Source organism: Microchirus variegatus (assembly GCF_963457635.1).
Source record: "Microchirus variegatus genome assembly, chromosome: 22".
Lineage (NCBI taxonomy): Eukaryota > Metazoa > Chordata > Actinopteri > Pleuronectiformes > Soleidae > Microchirus > Microchirus variegatus.
The window spans coordinates 2,115,081-2,138,659 of NC_139823.1; the positions used below are offsets into that span (position 1 = coordinate 2,115,081).

At 40.6% G+C, this 23,579-nt stretch overlaps 3 protein-coding genes across 4 annotated transcripts; 2 read left to right on the forward strand and 1 right to left on the reverse strand.

The window, feature by feature from the left end:
- Positions 1-2,960, forward strand: LOC310942928 (cyclic AMP-responsive element-binding protein 1-like; the record flags this gene model as incomplete). Its single annotated transcript, XM_083908397.1, has 7 exons — positions 1-13; positions 143-327; positions 418-515; positions 1,143-1,294; positions 1,769-1,957; positions 2,292-2,370; positions 2,816-2,960. 7 exons carry the CDS (start codon positions 1-3, stop codon positions 2,958-2,960), a joined length of 861 nt encoding a protein of 286 aa, XP_083764523.1.
- A 2,552-nt stretch (positions 2,961-5,512) lies between these two features.
- On the forward strand, positions 5,513-15,344 carry ccnyl1 (cyclin Y-like 1; the record flags this gene model as incomplete). Of its 2 annotated transcripts, XM_083908965.1 has the most annotated exons (10): positions 5,513-5,675; positions 7,787-7,861; positions 8,172-8,215; positions 8,496-8,596; positions 9,082-9,117; positions 9,221-9,272; positions 10,602-10,721; positions 11,346-11,512; positions 13,935-14,097; positions 15,030-15,344. In XM_083908965.1, 10 exons carry the CDS (start codon positions 5,513-5,515, stop codon positions 15,144-15,146), a joined length of 1,038 nt encoding a protein of 345 aa, XP_083765091.1. In that variant the 3' UTR covers positions 15,147-15,344. The 2 variants fall into 2 exon arrangements, with proteins under 2 accessions (XP_083765091.1, XP_083765092.1); XM_083908966.1 differs by lacking the exons at positions 8,496-8,596; positions 9,221-9,272.
- A 3,204-nt stretch (positions 15,345-18,548) lies between these two features.
- fzd5 (frizzled class receptor 5) lies at positions 18,549-20,258 on the reverse strand (the record flags this gene model as incomplete). The annotated part of the gene is made up of 1 exon (XM_083908957.1): positions 18,549-20,258. Exon 1 carries the CDS (start codon positions 20,172-20,174, stop codon positions 18,549-18,551), a length of 1,626 nt encoding a protein of 541 aa, XP_083765083.1. The 5' UTR covers positions 20,175-20,258.
- Between the last annotated feature and the right edge of the window lie 3,321 nt (positions 20,259-23,579).

Below are 23,579 nucleotides of genomic sequence, written 5' to 3' on the forward strand. Positions count from 1 at the left end.
ATGGGCATGCATGGTAAGTTGTGACTTAAAAAATTGCAAGAAATGTCTCATTGGAGATTAAATGATATACAAAGACCAAACATGTACAGATGAAATGATGTGCACAATTAGCAGGCGTGTTCAATGTTTCACTCAACATCAGATCCCACAGTCATGCTGGTCCAACTTCCCAATGGACAGACAGTTCAAGTCCACAGTGTTATCCAGAATCCACATCCTTCCGTCATCCAGTCACCACATCCTTCTGTCATCCAGTCACCATATCCTTCCGTCATCCAGACACCACATCCTTCTGTCATCCAGTCTTCTCGGTTCCAGGATGTACAGGTAAAACGCACATGGACACACGCAAAGATGTATGAGCATCTAATGTTAGAAATCTAGAGGATTCATTTGTGTTTGGTTTGTTTGTTCCAGCTCTCCAACATAGCAGAACGTGAGGATTCTCAGTCAGTAGACAGTGTGATCGTGTCTCCAAAAAGCAGAGAGATTCTGTCACAACAAACTTCAAACGGGTAAGTTGCTGGAACAATTGCCAAGTCATGTTTTATTTTTTTCCCCCAACTTGCTTGCGGGCCAGTCCACGGCATGTGAGCAGAGGGAAAGCGAACTTGTAATAAGGATTTCGGCCAGATTGCCACTTTATCTCTCGCTCTGCCTCACTCCAGTTTCACTCGCACCATGTGTCTGAAGCATGTCTGAGGGAGAGGAGAACGAGGGACCATCTGGACGAAAAAGCCGCCATTGTACAAACTGATGAACCAATATTTTACTGTGGTGAATTTACATTTGCGATGCCCAGTTCACATGCTTCAGCTGCCAATGCAAGACACGCTTTGTTCAAACTCTTTTTGCCTCATCGTCTTTTTAGGGCATGAGCACCAAGTAACAAGAAGCCCTTATTGTTGTTCCTCAGTTTTTGCTTCTCTTTTTTAAAGAAGCACATTTTGGACACATTTAACATGTATGGAGACAGATTGCTGCCTCCATACATTTACATTCAGTTTAAACAAGGTAGGGAAAACTCTACCTTTGTTTAAACCAGCTATCATGAACTATGACAGTCTCAGTTCAGGACATCCCACTTACCCCACCCACTGGTTTTATGAGTAACTCCCATGTTTGTTTGTTTGTTTAAACAGGAAAATCCTGAATGGCCTTTCATCCGTGCTGGATGTTCCTTGTATCATGGGGGGGAAGTTGGAGGAGGATTTGTTTGCTGTATCTGCCACACCCACAATTGTCACGGATACTGTCCCCACATCCATCTACCACATCAGCAGTGGCCAATACAGTAGGTGATATATTTACCCGTAAAGTTGTCGTTAATAGCAATAACACCACAATATGTGTCATCAAGCAATGTAACAATGTGGAGCATTTTAAAACATCTTTCTTCCCTCCTTCAAGACTTGGTTGAGAACCAACCAGAAATAAAAAATGTTCATCATGGGCACAGAAAAATGACTGCTCTCTGTTGGATAAATAGTTTTGTAGATGTTTGCAGCTTGTTTTGCAGTGTTGCCACTTTCAGAACCTAATTCAGAAATGTGGTGATGAATCTGTGTAGCAGTTTCATCATCAAAATAATGTTAAGAAAGTGTAAGGCATTGAAGTAGACAAATACCTCCTGATGTGTTTCATTAAAAAAGTTGAAGTGTTCCTTATCTGCTTTGTGCTGCTGTTGCTTCCTACATAGCACAAGTAAAGACGTTAGACTATAACATTAGCTGAATACAACAAATGTCTTGTCTTCTTTCCAAATCAGTTGCAATCACACAATGCGGGGCCATTCAGCTGGCTAATAACATGACAGATGGGGTCCAGGGCCTTCAAAGTCTGGCTTTGACTCAAGCAGCAGCAGCAGCTGCCCAGCCCGGAGCCACGATCCTCCAGTACGCACAGACCAGTGATGGCCAACAGATACATGTTCCCAGTAACCAGTTGGTTGTCAATGGTGAGAATGATAATCTCACTCGCTCATCTTCGACCGCTTTATCCTCCACATGAGGGTCACGGGGGGTTTGCTGTGCCAATCTCAGCTGACACAGGGCTAAAGGCAGGACACACACTGGACAGGTCACCAGTCCATCACAGGGCCACATATAGAGACAAACAACCATCAACTCTCACAATCACACCTACGGTCAATTTAAAGTGTCCAGTTTGAGAATCAGAATCTGAATCTACATTTTATTTTCCATTCATGTAAAACAAATCTTGGCAGCAAGACAATAATTCACAAAGAGGTCAAATGTTTACATCTACTTTCTACCATTTGCACCCGCCAGCTGCCTCCAGTGAGTTCCCCACCCTGAGTACCACAGAAAATCTCTACTGCAAACGGGAGGACCGTCTCATGAGGAACAGGTATGTGTGTGTGTGTATTTGTTTCACTAAATTCTCAGCATCCTTAGCTGCTAAATAGTGACCAAATTGCTATATAACAATGCCAAAGTCTTTTATTGCACTTACTGATTATTTTATTAAGATCATCTGTACAACTGAGTATTAATGCAATTATTCAGTCAGTGTCATCATCGTAATGCACAAGACCTTGCAGACAGAGGAAAGAAGTACAGCCGTGGCATGAAAATGGTAGTGTCAGAATACTGCTCCATGTCACAAAGATAAAATATGTTCTAAACTGGTTATGATTACTTGGTGATGTTCATGTGAAGTAGTTTCATTGGTCACCAAACTAAATTCCAACAACGTTTTGATGTATGTGTTGCAATCATGAGTAGTAATAGAATTTAAAACATAACAAACATAATACAATTACAATTTACTTGTATCCTTCCTGTCCTTACAGAGAGGCAGCCCGTGAATGTCGCAGGAAGAAGAAGAAGTATGTTGAGTGTCTGAAAAACCGAATGGCCGTCCTGGAGAACCAAAACAAGACTCTGATTGAAGAACTTAGAGCCCTTAACGACCTTTACTACTACAAATCTGAGTAGTTTGTAGCATTTTAGTTCCTTTCAAATACTTTGACTGTTTGATTTTTCCTGTCAGACCTTCCAGTTGACACCCTTTTTGGCATAGCTGCCCTCATTTAGTTCTGCTTATAAAACAAAAACATTTTCAGTAGTCGCCATTGAGTGTAATCAATTTGAAGGAAAACTAAATACAACTTAATGTTTGCAGAATTCATTGAGAAAGCCCTAGACCACATGTGTCAAACTCAAGGCCCGGGGGCCAGATGTGGCCCACCACGTCATTTTATGTGGCACGTGAGTGATTAATTGGTCTTAAAAATCTGTGTTAAAGCAGCATAGACCTATTTTAAGGCGTGTGTTGACCATAGACTACATTTCCCACAATGCATGGCGATTGCGTTACCCGTAAAGTGACGGCACAGTCACTAGATCGGAGTGTATCATTGTATATGCATCATGCGACGAGTGAAATTGAATAAGTAATAAATACAGAAAGTCATTTAGCAATATATGTTACAGAGTAGTTACCTTAATTTTACATTATCTTTGGTTACATTTAGTTACATTTATTCTGTATGACAGATACATCTGGCCCTTTGAGGATAACCATTATGCTGATGTGGCCCTCAGAGAAAATGAGTCAAACACCCCTGCCCTAGTCGATTACAAAACAGTAGTTAGATCCCTGTGCAACATCATTAAAAGGGTAGAATCAGCTGCTGACATCTGTTGGAAATGTCATTTCAACCTGCTTTTTTTCCAGGATGCTGCAACTTATTGTTATAGTTGAGTTAAAAAACATTTATCTTGGAATATGATTGAATTCATCAACGTCATTAATGAGATGCATACATACCTGCATCGTCCAAAAAATGTCACACTAACTTTGTTTACACAGCTTTGAGCAAAGGTGTACCATACAGTGACGGGGAAACTCAAGTACACAACCCAGATTTCCTCTTGAGTGCAGTACGTGTGTATTTTCTGCCACTAAATGTTGCAGCATTAGACAATTAATATTTTCAGAAAAATCCTGTAAAAAAACACATTTAGTCAAAGGTACCAAAAGTAAGAATGTGGCCAAAAACGGTTACTACATTCAAATTCCAAATACCGAGGTCTTTTAGGTTTCCTTTTCTGACGTAACTGGCAACCCGTGGTTGCTCGGCAGCTGAGACTCTACTGACTGCAATGGTTGGTAAACGGCGGTAGGTGGCGCCACATGCCAAAACATGATTTCAAAACATAAACATGATTTGCAGTCTGCAAAATATTTTTTTTATGCAAATATTTTGTACTGTTGTTGTTGGTGAGTTCAGTTTGTTATATGAACATTATTCCTGAGTCTCTGTTACATGTTAGGAGGCCAGTTGCTTTAGATTTATTACATAATGCACCTTAAAATGTAAACTGTTGAAGACACCAAACAACTAACATTTTAACTGTAACATATGAATCAATATAATTAATCAGGCTACATCCACCTCATCTCTCATTTTGCATGAACGAGGAGGAACGCATTGATTGACAGGTAGGAAGTTTAATAGAGATCCGGCTTCAGTTTTCACTGTCAAAAAAGGGTGTGGGTCGGGATGATACAGAAATAGCAGCGATGTAAATACAGTTAGTAGATTTAAATCGTATCTAATAGACAGCTCCTTCAACCAATGAAGGGATATTACAGGTCGTGGTTTAGATTTTTTCAGCAAATAGGATTGAAGTGAATTTCTAAGTGGGCGGGAGTAAGACATCTGCGTGAAGTGGTACCGTTGGCTAGCACCTGGCAACAGATGGCGGCGGCGGGTAGGACATCCATCATATGTGACTGGGTGTAGACACGGATGGAGGAGTCCGGAACAGCGAACAGAGTCGGTTGTCTTATGACGAACCGAGAGAAGGTCGAACCATTTTCACCTCATTGAGAATTTCTCTACCCACTCTTGGATATTCCTTGCCTTGCCTTGGTCTTTTCCTGGAGGCCGCTGAAGCATCGGACTAAATTTGGAGACACGCCGAGCCGAGAGAAAGGAGACCTATGTGGAATTGTTTGGAAAGTGTCACACCATGGGTTTTCCAGGATTTCGCTTCATGAAGTGACTACGTATTTAATATATAGAGGCATGTTTGTTTATTCAACGGCCAAAAGTGAATTGTTTGTGTAACCGAAGAAAGTTAACTTGTTAGCTAGCTCGCTTCGATGCTACTTAGCTACTTAGCAGCGGAACTCCTGTATGTTGAATGAATGAACGGATGTATGAATGAATCGGCGACCACCTGGACTCGACCAGAAGCTACTTGTCTATTGCAGTCACCATAACACCTTGAATATTACTTAAGGCGACATCCGTTCTCCACAACAGGATGAGCTAAGCTCTGTACACCCTCAAATGGGCAGGAATGCAATTCCTTGGAGTTGGACAGCAACGGTTTAGCACACAGAGATAGTGTTGTGTTAGTACTGACTATAGCCTGGTAATGTTTATGAGGCAGGGGGAAGCTCGCTGTAGCTAGCTTCTTATATTTGCACTACTCGGACTTGTTTGTCGCACTGAGAAGCTTGCACTCGGTTTGGAATGGGAAACACGGTATCATGCTGCGTCTCTCCCGAGTCGAGCCCCAAACTACCTTCGAGACAACCGCCAGAGCGTCTGGAGGAGTTCCAGACCAGCACCGAAGTGAGCGATGATAACACGGTGCCCTACCTGCAGCATATAAGTGACAGAGAGGTCCCCGATGGTAGGTTGATGATTACACTACTCCAACTTGATTTTCACACAGTTCCTATGCACAGTTTGTTTTCAGGGAGGATGCCACCTTAATTAAGTCGCTAACAGAAAGATGAGCTCCTCGTGACTCCAAAACAAATTAAACATTGTATTTATCTGCCCTTCTTGTGCAAACACGTACTCAAACACATCCACTGGTCTTATGCTGCAGAAATCCATCTGTTTAAAGGTTCTTACCTTGGTTGTAATGATTGCTTTTTCAATTATGTTGCCTTTCCATCATATCAAAACCAATTCCCCTCTAACCTCTGGCATCACACATTTCTGCTCAGATAAGTGCAGGATACTGGATATTTTATTGTTTTTGTCCCATGTTCTGTAAGACTAGATGTGGCACATGGACGTATACATGATAAGGTATGAACAACAATCCCTAACACGTAAATCAGGAATATACGAGCTAAAATAAACAAAAAAAAGGGGAATCTGAATCTTGCTCAACCAGACCTAAAAGCCAACGAGAAGAGATTGGTCTCCAGCAGCATTTTCATTGCTCAAGGGTCTGAGAATCTCTTAAGTGAAGCAGTAGGCTTTTCCACAACTTAGGGCCGTTACTGAAGAGGTGCCATCACTGACGTTTTTTGAGCATGTGTCTCGAGATGTTAAAGAGCAATTGTTTTTCTTTACCTCGGTGCTCTGGCTTGGGTGTGAGGCTGTTGGAATTTGGCCAAATAAGGTGGGGCCATGTGATTGAGACTTAAAACAATACCATTTAAAACTGGACTGAGTACAGCTTAGTGTTGGATAACAAGTCCAACAACACTAACGGCAATCTAATTGAGAGTCAAGAAAGCTAAAAGTACTCTCAGTATATTGTAGCCAGAGATGGGCTTTCACCTAACCAAGTGTACAACACACAACAATTTGTATGTTCTATTTTTCACAACTGCAGGGGAAATGCACACACAGACCCTCTTCAGTGACGGCCAAGTTGCTGTTCTTGTTTACTTCCACCTCACTGCCAGCAGTGCACTGATGATGATGATGACGATGATGACATTCTTGGCTCTCCTAAAGCAGAGCACTGCATCATATTGATCACCCTGGTTTCATATGACCAAGTTGGACATTAACAGTGAAAACAAAGCACTCATCTTTGTGGCGCCACATTAACCACTCAGCAATTAGCTATCAAAACAATTGTCCTTGTATTTTCTTAGCTTATTGAGGACTAGCATTAGAAGGAATAAAGAGGAATTGAAAGAGATGATTCCCTAAGCAAGACTGCATTGTTTACATGGGCTGATCAATGACATTATCTTAACATAGCCATACCAACTGCTATGACAGGGCTGTGCTCGTGCTTTGAAAGGCCTCTGTTCAGCAGAGTTGCTCACATGTAGGCCTCGGGTCAGTTTTATTCTGTTGGTCCCAATGGTGTCAATCCTCATTCCCTCCCAGACATGCAGTGTTCATTCCATTCATGTTGTTGTGGACTATGCAGTGGATGAGTGCAGAATGGTGAGACCAGCTGTTGGCAGGGTGAGGGTCAGAATTGGTCCCGCAGTCCTTCCCACATTCCTAATGTCTCCTCTTTCTGTCCTCGCATCACAAATGCTGCCATCACATAATCCCTATATAATGTGCTGTCTGCACAGATTTGGTGGGATAGTTCTTTACATTGGGCTTTCTTTGTGTTTGCATTGCTTTACTTTGTATACCTTTTTCTAAATCACTGTGCTATCCTAATATGACCTTTTCATGCTGAAAAATGTCCAGTAGAAGTTGTTATGAGACAATAACACATTTTTGGCTGTTTGAGAGCTAACTGTATTTGAAGTGAAATGTTGATGTTAAATGTGAATGACTGACTTTCAGGAGAATTCAACAGCGTAGAAAATTCAGAATTTATACACAGTCTCATCAGTCAATTTAAGTTAAAATTAAGTTAATATTTTTTGCTCGTCAAATTTCTGATTGTGGTAACCCTATGACCTGCGTTGCCTCATTTCTCTGTTGGACAATCACAATTCATTGTTAAACTTTGATGTGTTGCCACCAGTTTTGACCGTCATGTTGCCTTTTGCCTCTATAATGTTCTTGAATGCACTGTTTCCTCAGAGCTGGCTATGGAGTCGAACCCCTCAGACCACGCCCGAGCGAGCACCATCTTCCTTAGCAAGTCTCAGACAGACGGTGAGCAATCCCAACATGACACACACGTCAGTGATTCACATGGATTGTCTTTTCCTTTAGAACCGGACACAAACAGATCATACTGTGGTTAAAACCTTATTTGAATTTACATAAGTACATGCATTTGGTTCTGAATATTATGCAGTTGCAGCTTGATGAAGGTGGGATTGTATTACACACCCACTAGAGCCACAAGCACCTGAGTCAATAAGTAATACAAAAAACAGTTCTTTTGTATATGAGCTGCGAGTAAATGTGATTACTTGCTTCTAGCTTTGCATTACTCAACAATTGTCTTTCTCTTTTACAGTACGAGACAAACGGAAAAGCAACCACATTAATCACATCAGTCATGTAAGTGTCCAAAAGTTAATGTTGATCACATATCTTTCAGCTGAATTAACTGTAGGTTTTATTATTTTTTAGTGACTTGCAGTTTGAATTTTGCTGTACATTAACCAGTTCAAGATTGATAGTTTTGTGGATACATTGATTCCTTGATAATGAATGTTCATATTTTTTTATTTACCTGTTATTGTTGAGTTTCACATCAAGTGGATTGTCAATTGGTATGTCTAAAGAAAGACAGCCACCATGTCCAAAGTGTATGATTTTGCAATTTCCATGTCTCAAGGTGTCTCCTGGACCACTGTCAAAGAAGTACAGCTCTTGTTCCACAATTTTCATAGATGACAGCACCGTTAGCCAGCCAAACCTCAAAAGCACAATCAAATGGTGAGAAAATTTCACACACACACTGTTGTTGTTCACAAGTTCAGAACATCGTGTTGCATCACAGCATGGGTATCCTAAATTAATACTTGATGGATGTGTGACTGAAACAGATGCGCTTCTGCCTAATTTAGGAAGTTATTTTCAGTTAAACCTGGATCATCACATTTCATCAGGATTATCTCAGTGTGTTGTGAAATCAGCTTAATATGCGCAGATGTTTTGTTTAGGCCTGCAATGATTATTTGATTAAGCTTCTTAAATGTGAATATTTTCTGGTTTATTTGCTCCATGTAACATAGAAAAGTGAATAATTTTGGTTTGTGGACAAAACTAGACATTCAAAATATTTTACATTTAGACATTTTACAGACAAGTAATCGTCATAGTAATCCATTATGAAAATAATCGTTAGTTGCAGCCTTCTCTCACTGAGATGTTTGTACTAAAGTTATAAAAATGTTTCCTTTATTTTACTTTGTCTCTAGTGTCACATTAGCAATATACTACCACATCAAAAACAGGTAAGATTACAACAATAATATGATCTTTATTATGTGTGACACTTTGATACTTAAACAAGAAAGCACAAGTAGTGTGTTAACGGATGTTTTGTTTGTTGTTCAGGGACTCGGACAGGTCACTGGACATCTTTGATGAGAAGTTGCACCCCTTATCTGTGAGTAATGAGGATGTTATTGATTAAACATTAGTTTGATTAAGAACGAATCAATTGATTAACCAACATTATTTGTTTCATTTTGTTTGTGTATCATTTCTACATCACATACTGTATAATTAGGATTTGTACTGGCAGTTTAGGCAATTTCATACCAATGTAATTGGCAAAAGACAAGTTAGAATGCAGGGAAAAATGTCTGGCAAGATGATGCAGCTTCTGAGCTGCACCTTTTGTCAGTGCTACTCTTTCTCGACTACTACATTTGAAATACAACTAAAAGTGCTCGGGAAAAAATAGTTAAAAATGGACTGATGGAAAACAAGTCAATATCTGTGCATCGGGGGCATCCTTGCATCTTTATTATTTTAGTTAAGATTATCCATCTATTGTTAAGCAGCCCATTTAGCTAGAAATCCACAGAACACTGCATAGAATATGTTGTTGATTAGACAAACACACTTTTGTGTTTTCCTGAGGTTCTCTGACATGCATATAGTCATTCTCATGTCATTTTAATTGACATTCACACTTTTCATGAGGTAAAGTAAAGATCCTTTCCTAATGCACTTTCAATGAAATAATGGGAACAAAAGTCCACAGTCGTTCTGTGTATGAAATGTATACCATACTAGATATTAGATTCTAAAAGCTTTTCTTTTTTTGGTATACTTTTGACCTTTTCATGTCCATGGTTGCACTGTAATCCATACATTTAAATGGCAGTTGAACCTCCTTTTGTTCCCAGCAGAGAATTTTCATTACTGTATTATTTGGCACCATGACAGAATATCACCTTGTATAGTGTCCAGACCAGCACTCATTAAGACAGGGTGTGATTCATTGTTTCTTTAAATAATGAAAAGAACGATGAAAAAAGAAGGTGACAAATGTCCTGTCTCTTTGCCATTTGCTGTCTTTGTAAATGATTTTCGTCAAGTTATAGACAAAGTAATAGAGTGTTGCCTCATGCCACAATGAAGTTACCAAACCTCTGAGCTTGTATTCTGGAGAACTGCTCCAAGATAAAGAGGATTATACTGCAACATGAATACATTATAAAACAATCATACTCCAACCTATTACCAATGCAATGTTGGTATTCATACTGGAGAAGAAGGATCATATTTCCTTTTACATTCTCCCTTTGTCCACGATTAACGGAAAGGAATTTAGCCATATTGGTCCATAACAAATGGATTAATGGGCAGATAAACCACCGTAACAACAGTGGGACTTCTGTACAAGGCTCTGTACATTCCTCTCCCTTCCCTTCAGATTTGTCTGTGTGTCGTCATTGACTTGTGTGTCTCTCATAATCCCACACAGAGAGAGACAGTGCCAGCTGACTACTTCCATGTTGACCCAGAACACAAACTGATCTACCGCTTTGTCCGAACACTCTTCAGTGCTGCGCAGCTCACAGCAGAATGTGCCATTGTCACTCTTGTAAGTGGTTCTCTTCAGACTTTTTAAAATGTCGGTATGTGTGACGACTGAAGATGCAAGTCTTTAGTATTAAACCGGTTTCATTTGAACTGTGCTGGTACGACAGAGATCTTGGATATTGATGCCATTCTAATTGCATTTTATTGATGAAGAGCAGACACTTGTGTTTTACTTGTGACTGAAATTCAGTGACATTGATTGGTCACCAGAGGGCAGTAAAGTCATGATCCAAATGCAAGTGACTCTTGACAACTGTGTGAAGATCAAATAACAAAATATATAATACCTAATGGGATGTTGCCAAAAATACTATCATAATGGTCTTACATATTGTACCTTTCAACAAATGTATATTAAATAACATGAACGACGTATGTACACACTGTTTTTTAAACTCCTTGAATTGTGTCTTCAACCAACATGATTGAATGTCTATGCCTCAACAAAATAGCAGCAGTGACTTTCTAAATCGGGGTCACACAAAAGAGAGAAATGTTTTTATCTTTCCAGGTTTGCCTACACCTACAGTATGCACTTGTTTAAATTAACTGTTCTTAAATTGTTCACAGTTGAAATTTTGACTTTTTAAAAACATATTTATTCTAAACATACTTATTTCACAAGGTGTACTTGGAACGCCTGCTGACCTACGCTGAGCTGGATATCTGCCCTGCCAACTGGAAATGCATTGTCCTGGGAGCCATCTTATTGGCTTCCAAAGTCTGGGACGACCAGGCTGTGTGGAATGTCGACTACTGCCAGATCCTTAAAGACATCACTGTGGAGGACATGTGAGTTTGCTTTTTCAATTTTTTCATTCATTATTTTTAATTTAATTGAATTGGAAAAAAAACCCACTAAAGATTGGTTTTTGGAGTTTTTAGATCATATCTGACTGTTAACATGTCTTTCCTGTAGGATTCAATGTACAATATTCTAAAACACATTTTATTGTGTTCTTTAAGTTTGAGTTGTAGCTATCAAAGTATTGTACTTGAAATATCGAAGATATCTTAAGATATTTTAAAAAGAACTGAAACCCAACAATAACAATTATGTAATAATTTTAGGACTTTAATCTAGCATCATAAAAAAACTTTTATATGGTCCCAGATAAGACTACAATGATTTATCGGTTACTCAATCACTAACTTTTTTGGAAATCAATTTCATTTCAAATTTTTTTTCCTCAGATTCTCAGATTTTTCAGCTTCTTAAATGCGATTATTTTCTGGTTTCTTTGCTCCATATAACAAAGAAATTGAGATTCATTAGGGTTGCGTCTATTTTCAAATCTGTTTATTAGTTGTTTACTCCATAAAATGTCAGATAATGCGATAAAGTGTTGATCACTGTGTCTGAAACCTCAATTAATCAGTTTTAGTTGTTTGTTATATGGAGCACAGAAATCAGAACATATCCATATTTAAGAAGCTGAAAAATCCGGAAGCTTTACTTTTATTGTAAAATTGATTGTACAAATAGTTGACTGTTATTTTAGTTGATTAATAATTGCTTGATCACTGCGGCTCTTGAGTTCTGATACCCCCTTTCTCTAAGAGAAGAAAGGTAACGACACAGATGCACTGAAAGCAGGTAGAAGAAAATTGCTGGGAGAGATTGAAGCTGTGGCATATTTTCTATCACATGGTGCAGAAGCCTGTGAAGAGGCCAGGGGCTGCATTCGGAGCACCCAGGCTTTATTTCCTACAATTGCTTTTCCTCTGTTTGTTTGTGTGGTTGTATATAAAAGAGGTTGAAAGTGCCTCCTTGTTTTTTTGCGATGTGTGTTCTCTTTCTGAGAGCCCCCATCCCTATCCCTCCCTCTCTGTGACTCTCTCCTCCCTCTCATGGTGCATGTCTGACCTACACACTCTATGGTCTGTTTCCATTGCTGCCATTGAAGTGTCTTTGTGAGCCCGCTCAGTTCTGGATGGAGGGATTGGAAGAAGAGTAGATAGAGAAACAGACAGAATTGGAGGGGAGGGTCTCAAGTGCTCTCACTCCTTGTACATAATGGCCCAGGCTCTCGCCCACTCCATTAGTTGCCCTGGGAGACCAGACATCACACACACACACGCACTCACGCACACTCGCACCACCTTTGCTGACCAACAAAGCATCCTGGATGCTGTCTCCCTGACAACTACCTCCCTCAGCTTTTTTGATGATGAGGAAGAGAATGTTGAAGCTTGTAGTCTGGAAAAAAGACAAGCAGTGATACTCCTCAGAGACATGTTAGGTTACCTGTCAGTGCAATGCAAGAGAATTGAGTCCAGACGAGGTTCCTATGTGGAGTTAATTGTTTATACGCAAGTCACTGATGTACACTATCAGAATGTAAAAAAGTTTTTTTCTTCCTGCAGTTGAGTTGCACAGGGAGACCATTTTATGTGCTGCTCGGATAAAAAACAAAGCAAGTTTGAAACTAGGTTTGAGCATTAAAAATCTGATCTGATCTGATTGAGTCTGATTCAAAGGGTTTCTTATTTGATTACATTTTCAATTATATTCGGGGATATTTCAGTATCCATACCAGATTTGCATGGCTATGAAAGCGGTTTTCACTGAACTAATTCTGCAAATTTGATTCTCTGTAACCTGGTGCGTCATTAAATATATTTATGTTAAATAAAGTCACCACAAAGTAGTTCCATTAAATTTTATTTAATATGACCACACAGTGCAACTCTCTCTGTAACTCAGTAAACATCGCCCGCCATCATTCAGGTTTGATTGAGGATGTATCAGGATGTCATGCAACTTTCATTTTGATCACAGTTATCATCATTTGCTATTTTTTTTTTGTATACTGATGATGACTTTTAAGAGTGTACATTTTTTTAATTGGTCTCAAAGAATGGATGTGGTTTGCAGGGATTTGAATATTTGCTGTCTTTTCTCATCTGCATATGTCTAGGCTTCTCTGTAAATTGTATTTTATGATTGTGACAAGGACATTTTTTTTCAAAGTTTTGTTTCAGTTTAGCTCTATATTGCTGAATTATTCTGATAATAGGAAATTCTTTAATATATTTATTGCTCACACCTATTTTGACTGTCTTCCATCATGCATCTATTCACTCTCATGTCATTTCTTTTGTTCTGGCTGTCATCTTTCTACTTACACCAGTGCACTCAGTGTAGTTCATCAGCTGCAAGTTTAGAGCAGATTATTTGGCGTAACGCTCAGGTGCTTTTTCCACCCTCCAGGAATGAGATGGAGCGTCACTTCCTGGAACTTCTCCAGTTTAATATCAACGTGCCAGCCAGTGTCTACGCCAAGTACTACTTTGATCTGCGGCAGCTGGCTGATGACAACAACCTCAGCTTCCCTCTGGAGCCTCTCAACAACCAACGTGCCCAGAAACTAGAGGTGAGCTCAGTCTTCCCCGGACCATGATTTCTAGTCACTGTGATTTATTTGTAATATTTTAATTTATCTTGGGCCACACGGTTGGTGTAGTGGTTAGCACTCTTGCCTTTGCAGCAAGAAGGCCTGGGTTGCGACCGGGTCGTAACAAGGACCTTTCTGTGTGGGGTTTACATGTTCTCCCTGTGTGTGCGTGGGATTAGTTAAATTGGACACTAAATTGACCATAAGGAGGAAATGTTGGTGCATGTGCTGCAGAACACCATGTCCGACTCCAGTCCGACTAAGCAAATACATGCTGGATTAATCGGACTATGAATCGCATTGTCTAGGTATTAGGGATGTGAGTCTTTGGGTGGCTCACGATTCGATTCCGATTCTTAGGGTCACGATTCGATTCAAAATCGATTCTCGATTCAACTGATTCGATTCATATGATTCTTCTCGATTCAAACGATTCAAAAATTGATACTCAAAGAGTGTTAAGGCAAATTATGGCACCAAAACAATACAGTTTGTATTAGATAATGTGATAATGTGATCACACAAAGGCAAACTTAAGACAAAAGTTAACATTTATTCATTCAAAATAAATAAAAAATTACTTACTGTACAAAAAAATCGCGATTCTATGTGAATAGAAGGGCGATTTTTTTCCCCCAGCCCTACTAGGTATTTTAGTCCGACTAAGACTGGCTCGATTTTAGTCGGACTAATGTGTTTACATGACATTAAGAAAACCGAATTATTGTCTTAGTCTGACTAAAATCAGACTTTCAACATGCATGTAATGTAAACGCACTGAATGATAACCAAGTGGGTTTATGCTAATGTTGTGAGACAATTTTTCATTTTTGTTCATGAATTCAGCCCCCTCTGATGACACATAATAATGCATTCAACTGTAATTTTTTTTTTTTTTTTTTTACCCCCAGGCCATTTCTAGACTATGTGAAGACAAGTATAAGGACCTGAGCCGAGCAGCGATGAGACGATCCTTCAGTGTTGACAACCTGATAGGTATACGATGCGCCAACGCTGTGCTGTCATAGGCTACACCTCCATTGTCTGCCCTCTGATAGCCAAAGTCAGCCCCAGACAAGTATGGCCGCTACACGGACTCGAAACAGCCTAATCAGGCAGAATTCAGCCATGAGATGTTACTGTGTGATATCAAACCTAAAACTTCCTATACAGTTATTGATTTTACAAATCCCTTATTTATTTCTTAACTGTCCCTAATATCCAGGATACAGGTCCTCGGGACTGGATCTGATGCAGTCCAGCACAAAGGGGTGATCGTAGCATAAAAACGCAAACATGTTTGAATTATTCCATTTAACCTCAAAACGATTGGTGTTGGACTATATTTAGTTTTTCACCAAATCCCATGAACAAAAAAAAGTCTGTTGACTTCCTGACTTTGCTTCGTACTGTGTCAGTAACTCAGCTGGTTTGTGCTGTAGATGAATATCAACTATGAGCAATATATGAAATCTTTAAAAAGGCATTAGTGCTTGACTATTTTAGCCACAGATTAATACACATTTCATGTACTAGTGAGGCAGAGCAGTACATGTTGGACCGACTTAAAATCCACGCTTACCACTAAAACAGCGTGGCTTTTAATAGTTTTAGACCACAAAGGAGCTTTGTGGTGCAGAGGAATAAGACCTCATGCTTGGATTGGCCAGCAATTCCTGCTAAATCACTTTCTTGTATTTGTTTGGTATTTTTGTGGGATTTGGTGAAAATAAGAAAACTAGAATATCACCAAATACATTTTAACGAGTTGAACAAAGGCAAAATTCAGATTCTTGTAAATGAGATCCAAAAGTTACTTTTGAGAGTGTAAATCAAACTTGTTTACTGTTGATACCAGTGGTGTTGCATTCTGTTTGAGTAAATTATCTACCCATTTGGATTTAGGATAGAGCATGTCTCACATGAGAAGTATTAAACTATAAATAATCTAAAGGAGCTGGCTGAAGAAAGCACACATTCAGTCAGTTGTTGTCTGTTGAGTGTGTATGTGTGTATGTGTGTCTGTGTGATTTTGTGTCAGGAGTGCCAGTCTGAAATCAGATACACTACAGGTGGTGAATTGGGACTGAGTTTTACAGATTCTGAATCAGTTCTGCTGCTGAGTGGGTCGACAGAGCAGATGATGACATAATGTAGGTTGGGTCCCGTGTCCAGACTCGGTATTATGCCCCTCAAATCCTGCCGTCCTGCCTCAAAGAGACGGTCAAAAGATAATCAGTCTTGTGCTTCTCCCAGTCACTGACCAGGGCTTTGGAATGGACTACATAGATGATGAGGGGGGAATAACGAGACTGATGGATCCCTGCCCTCCCTTTTGCTTACTATGTAGGCCACTAGCTGTGAAATATGTCTTGTTTTTATTGAACAAAAAAGATCATTTACTGATGGAGTATTTTAAATAAACACTAATCATGTAATGGATGTGTGTTGTGGTTTTTGCAAATCACGTGTGTGTGTGCACTGTTCTAGCACAAATCTGATTATGATGCCTGAGAGAAGTGATCCTAAAACAATGTCTAAATACATCCTGACATCTTATGAATAAGTGAATATGAATATGGTTTTCTTCAGTGGAAAAAAAACATTCCATAAAAGTTCATTTTGAGCAAAAATTCTAATAAGTTGACAAACTGGTGCACACATCTTTATTCTTTCACACAACTAGAACAAAACACTGCTGTGCTCCTCTGGAAAACAGTTCACACACAGCACATTATGCCACATATACAGATACACATAAATGTATATGAGACATGCACCAAACTCAAGATAAACTCCGTTTCATTCCCCAGTTTTTTATCTTCCGGGGAGAGTTTATCACTGTGACAGCAGATTTACATTTAAACAAACCTGGCACTTATTCATCAGCACACAGACGCACTCGCTCAATTCAGACTAATAAATTAGACGTACTATCTAACATATAGACACACAGTGGTTTAAAAAGAACACAACTGGCCAATCAACACAAAACATCACAACAGGAGGCAGAAAAAGAACTGAGGCTTGTTTCAGGTCAAGTCTGTTTTTAGCTTGTAATGCTGTGACTGTTTGAACTGTTTATTTAGTAGTTTTTCTTAAGCTTTTTAGGTCGATAAGTTGTGCCCTGAATAACTCGACAGTGACACGAACTGACCTCCGAAGAAGTACTGGAGATTCTTTCACACGGAGGCCATGAAAATCGGATGACACGTATTAGTCCCCAGATCACTGCTGATTACATTTTTTTTTTTTGAACAGAGAAGTGCTTTGTTGCTCTAAAAGGTCAGCTGTGATGAAAACATTCGGTAAAAGTTCTCGTTTATGCTGTAATAATGACTTGTGTTTACTGTGATGTCATTTTGGAAGATTTGGCAGCAAATAGTTCATTTTCCTTTAACCAAATACAAAATGAAATGGTTTTAAATTACAAAATGCTTGTCCAAGTTGTCCAAATAAAATCTATATAGGGAAAAAAACAATGTTTGTTTTGGAGAAAATGCCTGTCAGGATTTCCCAAAGTTAAACTCCTGACGGCGTGACATGAAAACAGAAGCACAGTAGAGTGGTGGTTTTAAAACAAAGTCCTGGCATCTCTAGACCTCAGTGAGAGTTGTTACAACAGAAATCATAATCATCATCACAAAAGTTAATTGTTTAAGAAAAAATAAAGTGTTATTAACACCGTTTTATAGGCAGTTTTGATGCAAAATGTTATTTGATGATCTCATGTTAATATGCTCAGTTCCACTGAGAACCAGTAGGTGGTGATGAAGGCCAAGGGCAGTGTCCTCCTGCCACTTTAACCTCATCATTGCCTTGTTATTTCACATGACACTGACAAAACTGGTTCACATCTCATTCACAGACTGACCTACGTGTGAGATCCATCTATATAAAAACGGCTGAATTACTTTTTGTTTTCACTCTCGCGTGACTCCCAAGTCTGACGAATCCTAATCGAGTCTGCTAATTTTCAATTCGTTGTCAGCAAAATCCAGCTGTCTCACTGAAACACCGATATGTACAACTTTGTACAAATTCAAATCTGACATGATTTGTTTTTCTAAACTAAACATATTCACATCATACACCATATTGTCTTTCTTTTTTTTTTTTTTACAGCAAATGTACACAATATATATACAGAAATAAATAAGTTTGTTTTTCTCTCTCAGTGCTCTGGAAAAACAGGAAGAAAAGAGGCATGTGTGATTCTATTAAAGATCCATATAACTCTGGTGATCTCACTGTAAATGTCAGACCTGTTGACTGATTCAGTTGGAAAAGCAAAAAGGCAGTTTGTTTTATTCTTGTTACCCAGGTTTTTTTCCCCCTTTGTTTTTTTACTCAGAGCTAATATTCAGGACACAGAATCCTGAGGTTGTTTGTGCTTTGACACTGTAGTGTTCAGAAGAACATCGGTAACTTCATATACGAGATGGAGCAGCTTTGTGATAGATCCCTGATGTCAGACCCGTTCCACTGTGTCCAGTTAAAGCAGTGCTGGCCTCGCTGTACATGGAGGGTGGCGCGTTGGCTTTCCGTAGCCAACAGGGGCAGCAGCGAGCCACAAACCTCCTCCAAGAATCCAGGGTTTTGCCTGACCAAATCCAGACCCCTGAGGTGATGCCCACCACTAAGCACATGAAGTACTTGAGCATGAAGACGGCGTAGTCCGGGCCCAGACCCAAGCGCTGACGCTCGGACAGGCAGGAGCAGGCCAAGGCTCGCTCCCAGCCGGGCCGAAAGTGCTGCTCGTAGACCAGGCAAGCCACCACGATGGTGGCAGGGACTGTGTAGAGAACCGTGAAGAGCCCAATACGGATCATCAGCCTCTCCAGTTTGTCCGTCTTTGTGCCTCCTTGCTTGATGATGCTCCTGATGCGGAATAGGGAAATAAAGCCGGCAAGTAAGAAAAGTGAACCGGTGAAGAGGTAAACCACGAGAGGTGCAAGTACGAATCCCCTCAGATTCTCCAGACTTTGGTTCCCCACATAACAGATCCCAGCTACGGGGTCTCCGTCCACAGAGCTGAGAGCCAAGACTACGATGGTCTTGATGCTGGGGATCAGCCAGGCAGCAAGGTGGAAATACTGAGAGTATCCTGCAATGGCCTCACTGCCCCACTTCATCCCTGCTGCCAGAAACCAAGTGAAGGACAGCACCACCCACCAGATGGAGCTCGCCATGCCGAAGAAGTACACCAACAAGAAGACCAGGGTGCAGAGAGCTGGGCCAGTGGTATCATAGAGGATGTGCAGCTGATCTCCACCACTGCTGCTGCCGCTGCTGCTGCCGGCTCCACATGCCACCCGCTCATGACCTGCAACCAGACGGATGATATAACCCAAGGAGACAAAGAGGTAGCAGGTAGCCAGGAAGATGATAGGCCTCTCTGGGTATTTGAAGCGTTCCATGTCAATGAGGAAGGTGGCCACGGTGGTAAAGGTAGAGATGAAGCACAGCACAGACCAGAGTCCAATCCAGAAGCTGGTGAAGGCACGTTCATCAGCTGTGAAGTAGTGCTGGTGGCAGGGCTGGGCGCAGTTGGGTAGAGGTCCAGTCTGGACCCGGCCATACAGAGCGTGGGACTCCCTCTTGATGGGGACCAGAGGGTCTCGACAGCGACACTCTCTGTCACACTGAGGGGGGCTTGGAGGTCTGGTCCGGCCTTTAGGGGTGGGTTTAGGGAACGGTGGAGCCTGAGTGGTGGCCTCACTGCTGTTCTGGTCCATGCACAAGGTCTCGTCGCCCAGCTGTGGCAACTGCTCACAGCTCATCCTCTCAGGCCACTCGAAGCCATACTGGCTCATGAGAGGAGAGCAGCCACGTTTGGCCCGTTCACACACGGAGCGGCAGGGTGGCAGTGGCTTGCGGTAGTCCGGCAGGCAGATCGGCGTGTACATGCTGCACAGGAAAAAGAGCAGGTCCGGAGAGCAACGGATCCGGACCAGGGGCCAGAACTGGTGCACCTCCAGCCCCACCTCCTCCTGGGTGTCGTGGTTGAACTGATTGGGCATGTAGGTCAGATTGTAGCCGATGCCCTTGCACATTGGCACCGTTATGGGCTCACACACCAGGTCCTTGGAGGCTCCTGAAGCGAAACGAGCACCAAGAAGCAACAGCAGGAGGAGCACGAGGGGCCGCGGGGAGACGCGGCTTCGTGACGCGTGCCACACCGTTGATGCCATACTGACGATATGTTTTACTAGTTTAAAACTATTAATCCAACTTCTTTAAAACAAGAAAATGAATAATACTGAAGGTCAATCAGCTTATTTAAATTCAGAGTTCATCTCGGCACGACTGGTTTCTCCGTCTACAGCTTAAATCACAGTTTCATTCTGCTCCAAGAGAGAAAGAAAAACCCTCTGAGCGTCTTAATGAAAAACAAAAACACAGAAACAACAAAAAAACACAGTGTGTCCATAAAGGTCCATGCAGCTCCAGACGAGCCTCGGCTGTCAATCATTCACCAGAAGTCCAGCAATCATTGTGGAGAAAGTTCATCTCCGGTGGTCACGTTCCAATAAATTTAACAGCCCCGTAACAGTTTTACCAGCGCAGTTTCTTCCCCGGAAATGTGTCCAAGAGAAGACAATTCAAGAAAAAAAAAAAATAAGAAGAAAATGTCCACAAAATCAGCCTTTGGTCTCTGCTGGAGTCCGTGCGTAAAACCAACTTGGCGTCTCCTCTCGAGGCGGTTTATTCCTTTCACTGAGGCGCAGAAAACTTGTTTGCTTTTCCTGCAGAAAGTTTCAGAGCGTCGTCTTTCTCTGACTTAATAACGTGAAGTATCTCCCGGTGTGAGTGAGCGGCTGCAGCAGCTTTGAGCGTCTGAGCCTCGCGTCTGTCTGAATGAAGTCCCAGTGAAGCTGCAGCAGACCCTCACGCTGAGACGCTGCTGCGTTCACGGACTGTTGGAAATGTCACCACTAACTAACGACACACGGCTAACTCTATTATAACCAAAATTCACTCCTATTATGATTATTAGCAGCACATTTATGAGGGTTACTGATGGACAGATAGCAATATAGTCAAATGATTATAATTGTTAAATACGAATCTAAAAACAGACTAAAATACAGTGAATAAAGTACCCAGTGAGACCACATTCAGCTACTTTCATAAATGTTTTGAATTGTGAGTCAATGTATTGTAATGTACCAGAGTATCATATATGCATGTGATAAGTTTATATGAATATTATAAAGGTCTGTATAAGATACACTGGGCTACAATTAAATACAACACAGGGAAAAAAAGTGTTTCTACAGAAGTTTGAAGTTAGAATACTATTCAGATTAATTTATAATACACATGTATACTATACAACACTCTATGGACTTGATGTATAATCATCATTGACTTTAATACACACTTTCCTATACTGTGTCACTCTATGAAAGAACATTGGAATTATTCTCTCTACTTCAGTGAAATATAACACACATGAGTTTCTACTCTCTACACGGTGTGAACATGATTATATTGTGATCCTCTCCTCACCAACAACACGTGAATGCACCACTAAGGTGTATTTATGACTTCCTGCATTAAGAGGTAGGAGTTTACCAGAGAGGGTTGAAGATCAGATGATAGATCAGGTCTGTGTCCACCCAGTGACACCTCCAGCAAATGACCACACACACACACAGGAAGAAGAAAAACACAGATCGCTGTTTACTCATTTCGTGATTATTTGCTGTTTTATTATTATTATTATTATTATATATTTTTTTTTTTATCTGTTTAAGGGCACATTTTTTTCTTACACAAATTCTAGAGAGTCTGCATGTAAACAGACATAACTGTTATTTTTTAAGGATATTAATGAACATATATTTAATTGGTCATAGCTTTTACAAAAGAACAATGAACCAGTTTGATTTTTTACTTTTCACTGTATCTATAATAAAGCTTGAAGCACATCTGGAATGATGACATCAAAATACCAAAGAACCCCCGAAAAAGTCTGAATGTACGATTCACAACAAAATCTCTGTTGACTCTGCTCTTTTTTCCTTTACTCCAAACACACACACACACACACACACACACACACACACACACACACACACACACACACACACACACACACACACACACACACACACACACACACACACACACACACACACACACACAGGCAGCCATGTTGGGCAAAGGTCATTATGGTCTCTGGGGGACAAAGGTCTCACAGGTGTGTGTGTGTGTGTGTGTGTGTGTGTGTGTGTGTGTGTGTGTGTGTGTGTGTGTGTGTGTGTGTGTGTGTGTGTGTGTGTGTGTGTGTGTGTGTGTGTGTGTGATTCACCTCAACTCACGTTACTTGATAAATAAAAGCAAACAGTGAGGAGTGCATCAATCTTTTAACACTTAAGCACACACACACACACACACACACACACACACACACACACACACACAGGTTTACACAACTATTCTTCTTAGGACGCTGCATTCTGACTTCCATTCATCTGGACAGCTGAAACACAGTGTTATCACTAACCTTAGCCTAAAGTTCCTTAGAAATTAGGGTTCTGAGTGTTTGTCTCCTTGAGGACCACTGGTCCTGACAAGGTCCGTTTTTATGCCTGAAAAGTTCCTAAAGAGGTAACAAATACATGTACACACACACACACACATACACACACACACACACACACACACACACACACACACACACACACACACACACACACACACACACACACACACACACACACACACACACACACACACACACACACACACGCACACACACACACACTGGTGATTGCCTATGGTGATTTTCCCAGGTGCCAGTTCTGTTTGTCTAAGACTTAAGCAAGAACAAGTAGACATGACCTGCATCACTGACTAATCAGGTAACCATGGAACACACACACACACACACACACACTGATTTACACGTGTGTTTACTCATTGACACACGGAATCACTTGGTTTAGGGGTTTAGGTTAAAATCAATGGGTTAAGTTCATATTCAAAATGGTCCTTAGTGAAAGCTACAGGAACACACACATCACACATCACACATCAACCAAAGACTTCAAAATAAAAGAGAGCGTGTCAGGTTGAACGACTTTTATTGTGACAGACATTGTGGTATTGTTTTCTCAGTCAAGCCTCAGTTCAACATTTACTGTGTTATAGATTTAAAACTTTATCACAAGTGACTTGTGTATCAGGGTCCTGGCTTTGGCCTTTCAGAGATTCCGTCTCCATATCATATATTTAAAGGAAAAAAAACACAAATGTTGTTAAATCCTACTTAAAGATACAGTGCTTAAAATGTAAATGTTGCCCCTGATTATCCCTCACCCTCACTCTTCTCTTCCAAGTGTGATGGAGAACCTCTGAAGCCTTCAGTTTACATAAAATCTCAAAATATCTTTAATTTAGTTTGTCCACTGTGGTCTGAGCCTCTGCAGAGCTGACCCAGCTCCTTGTGG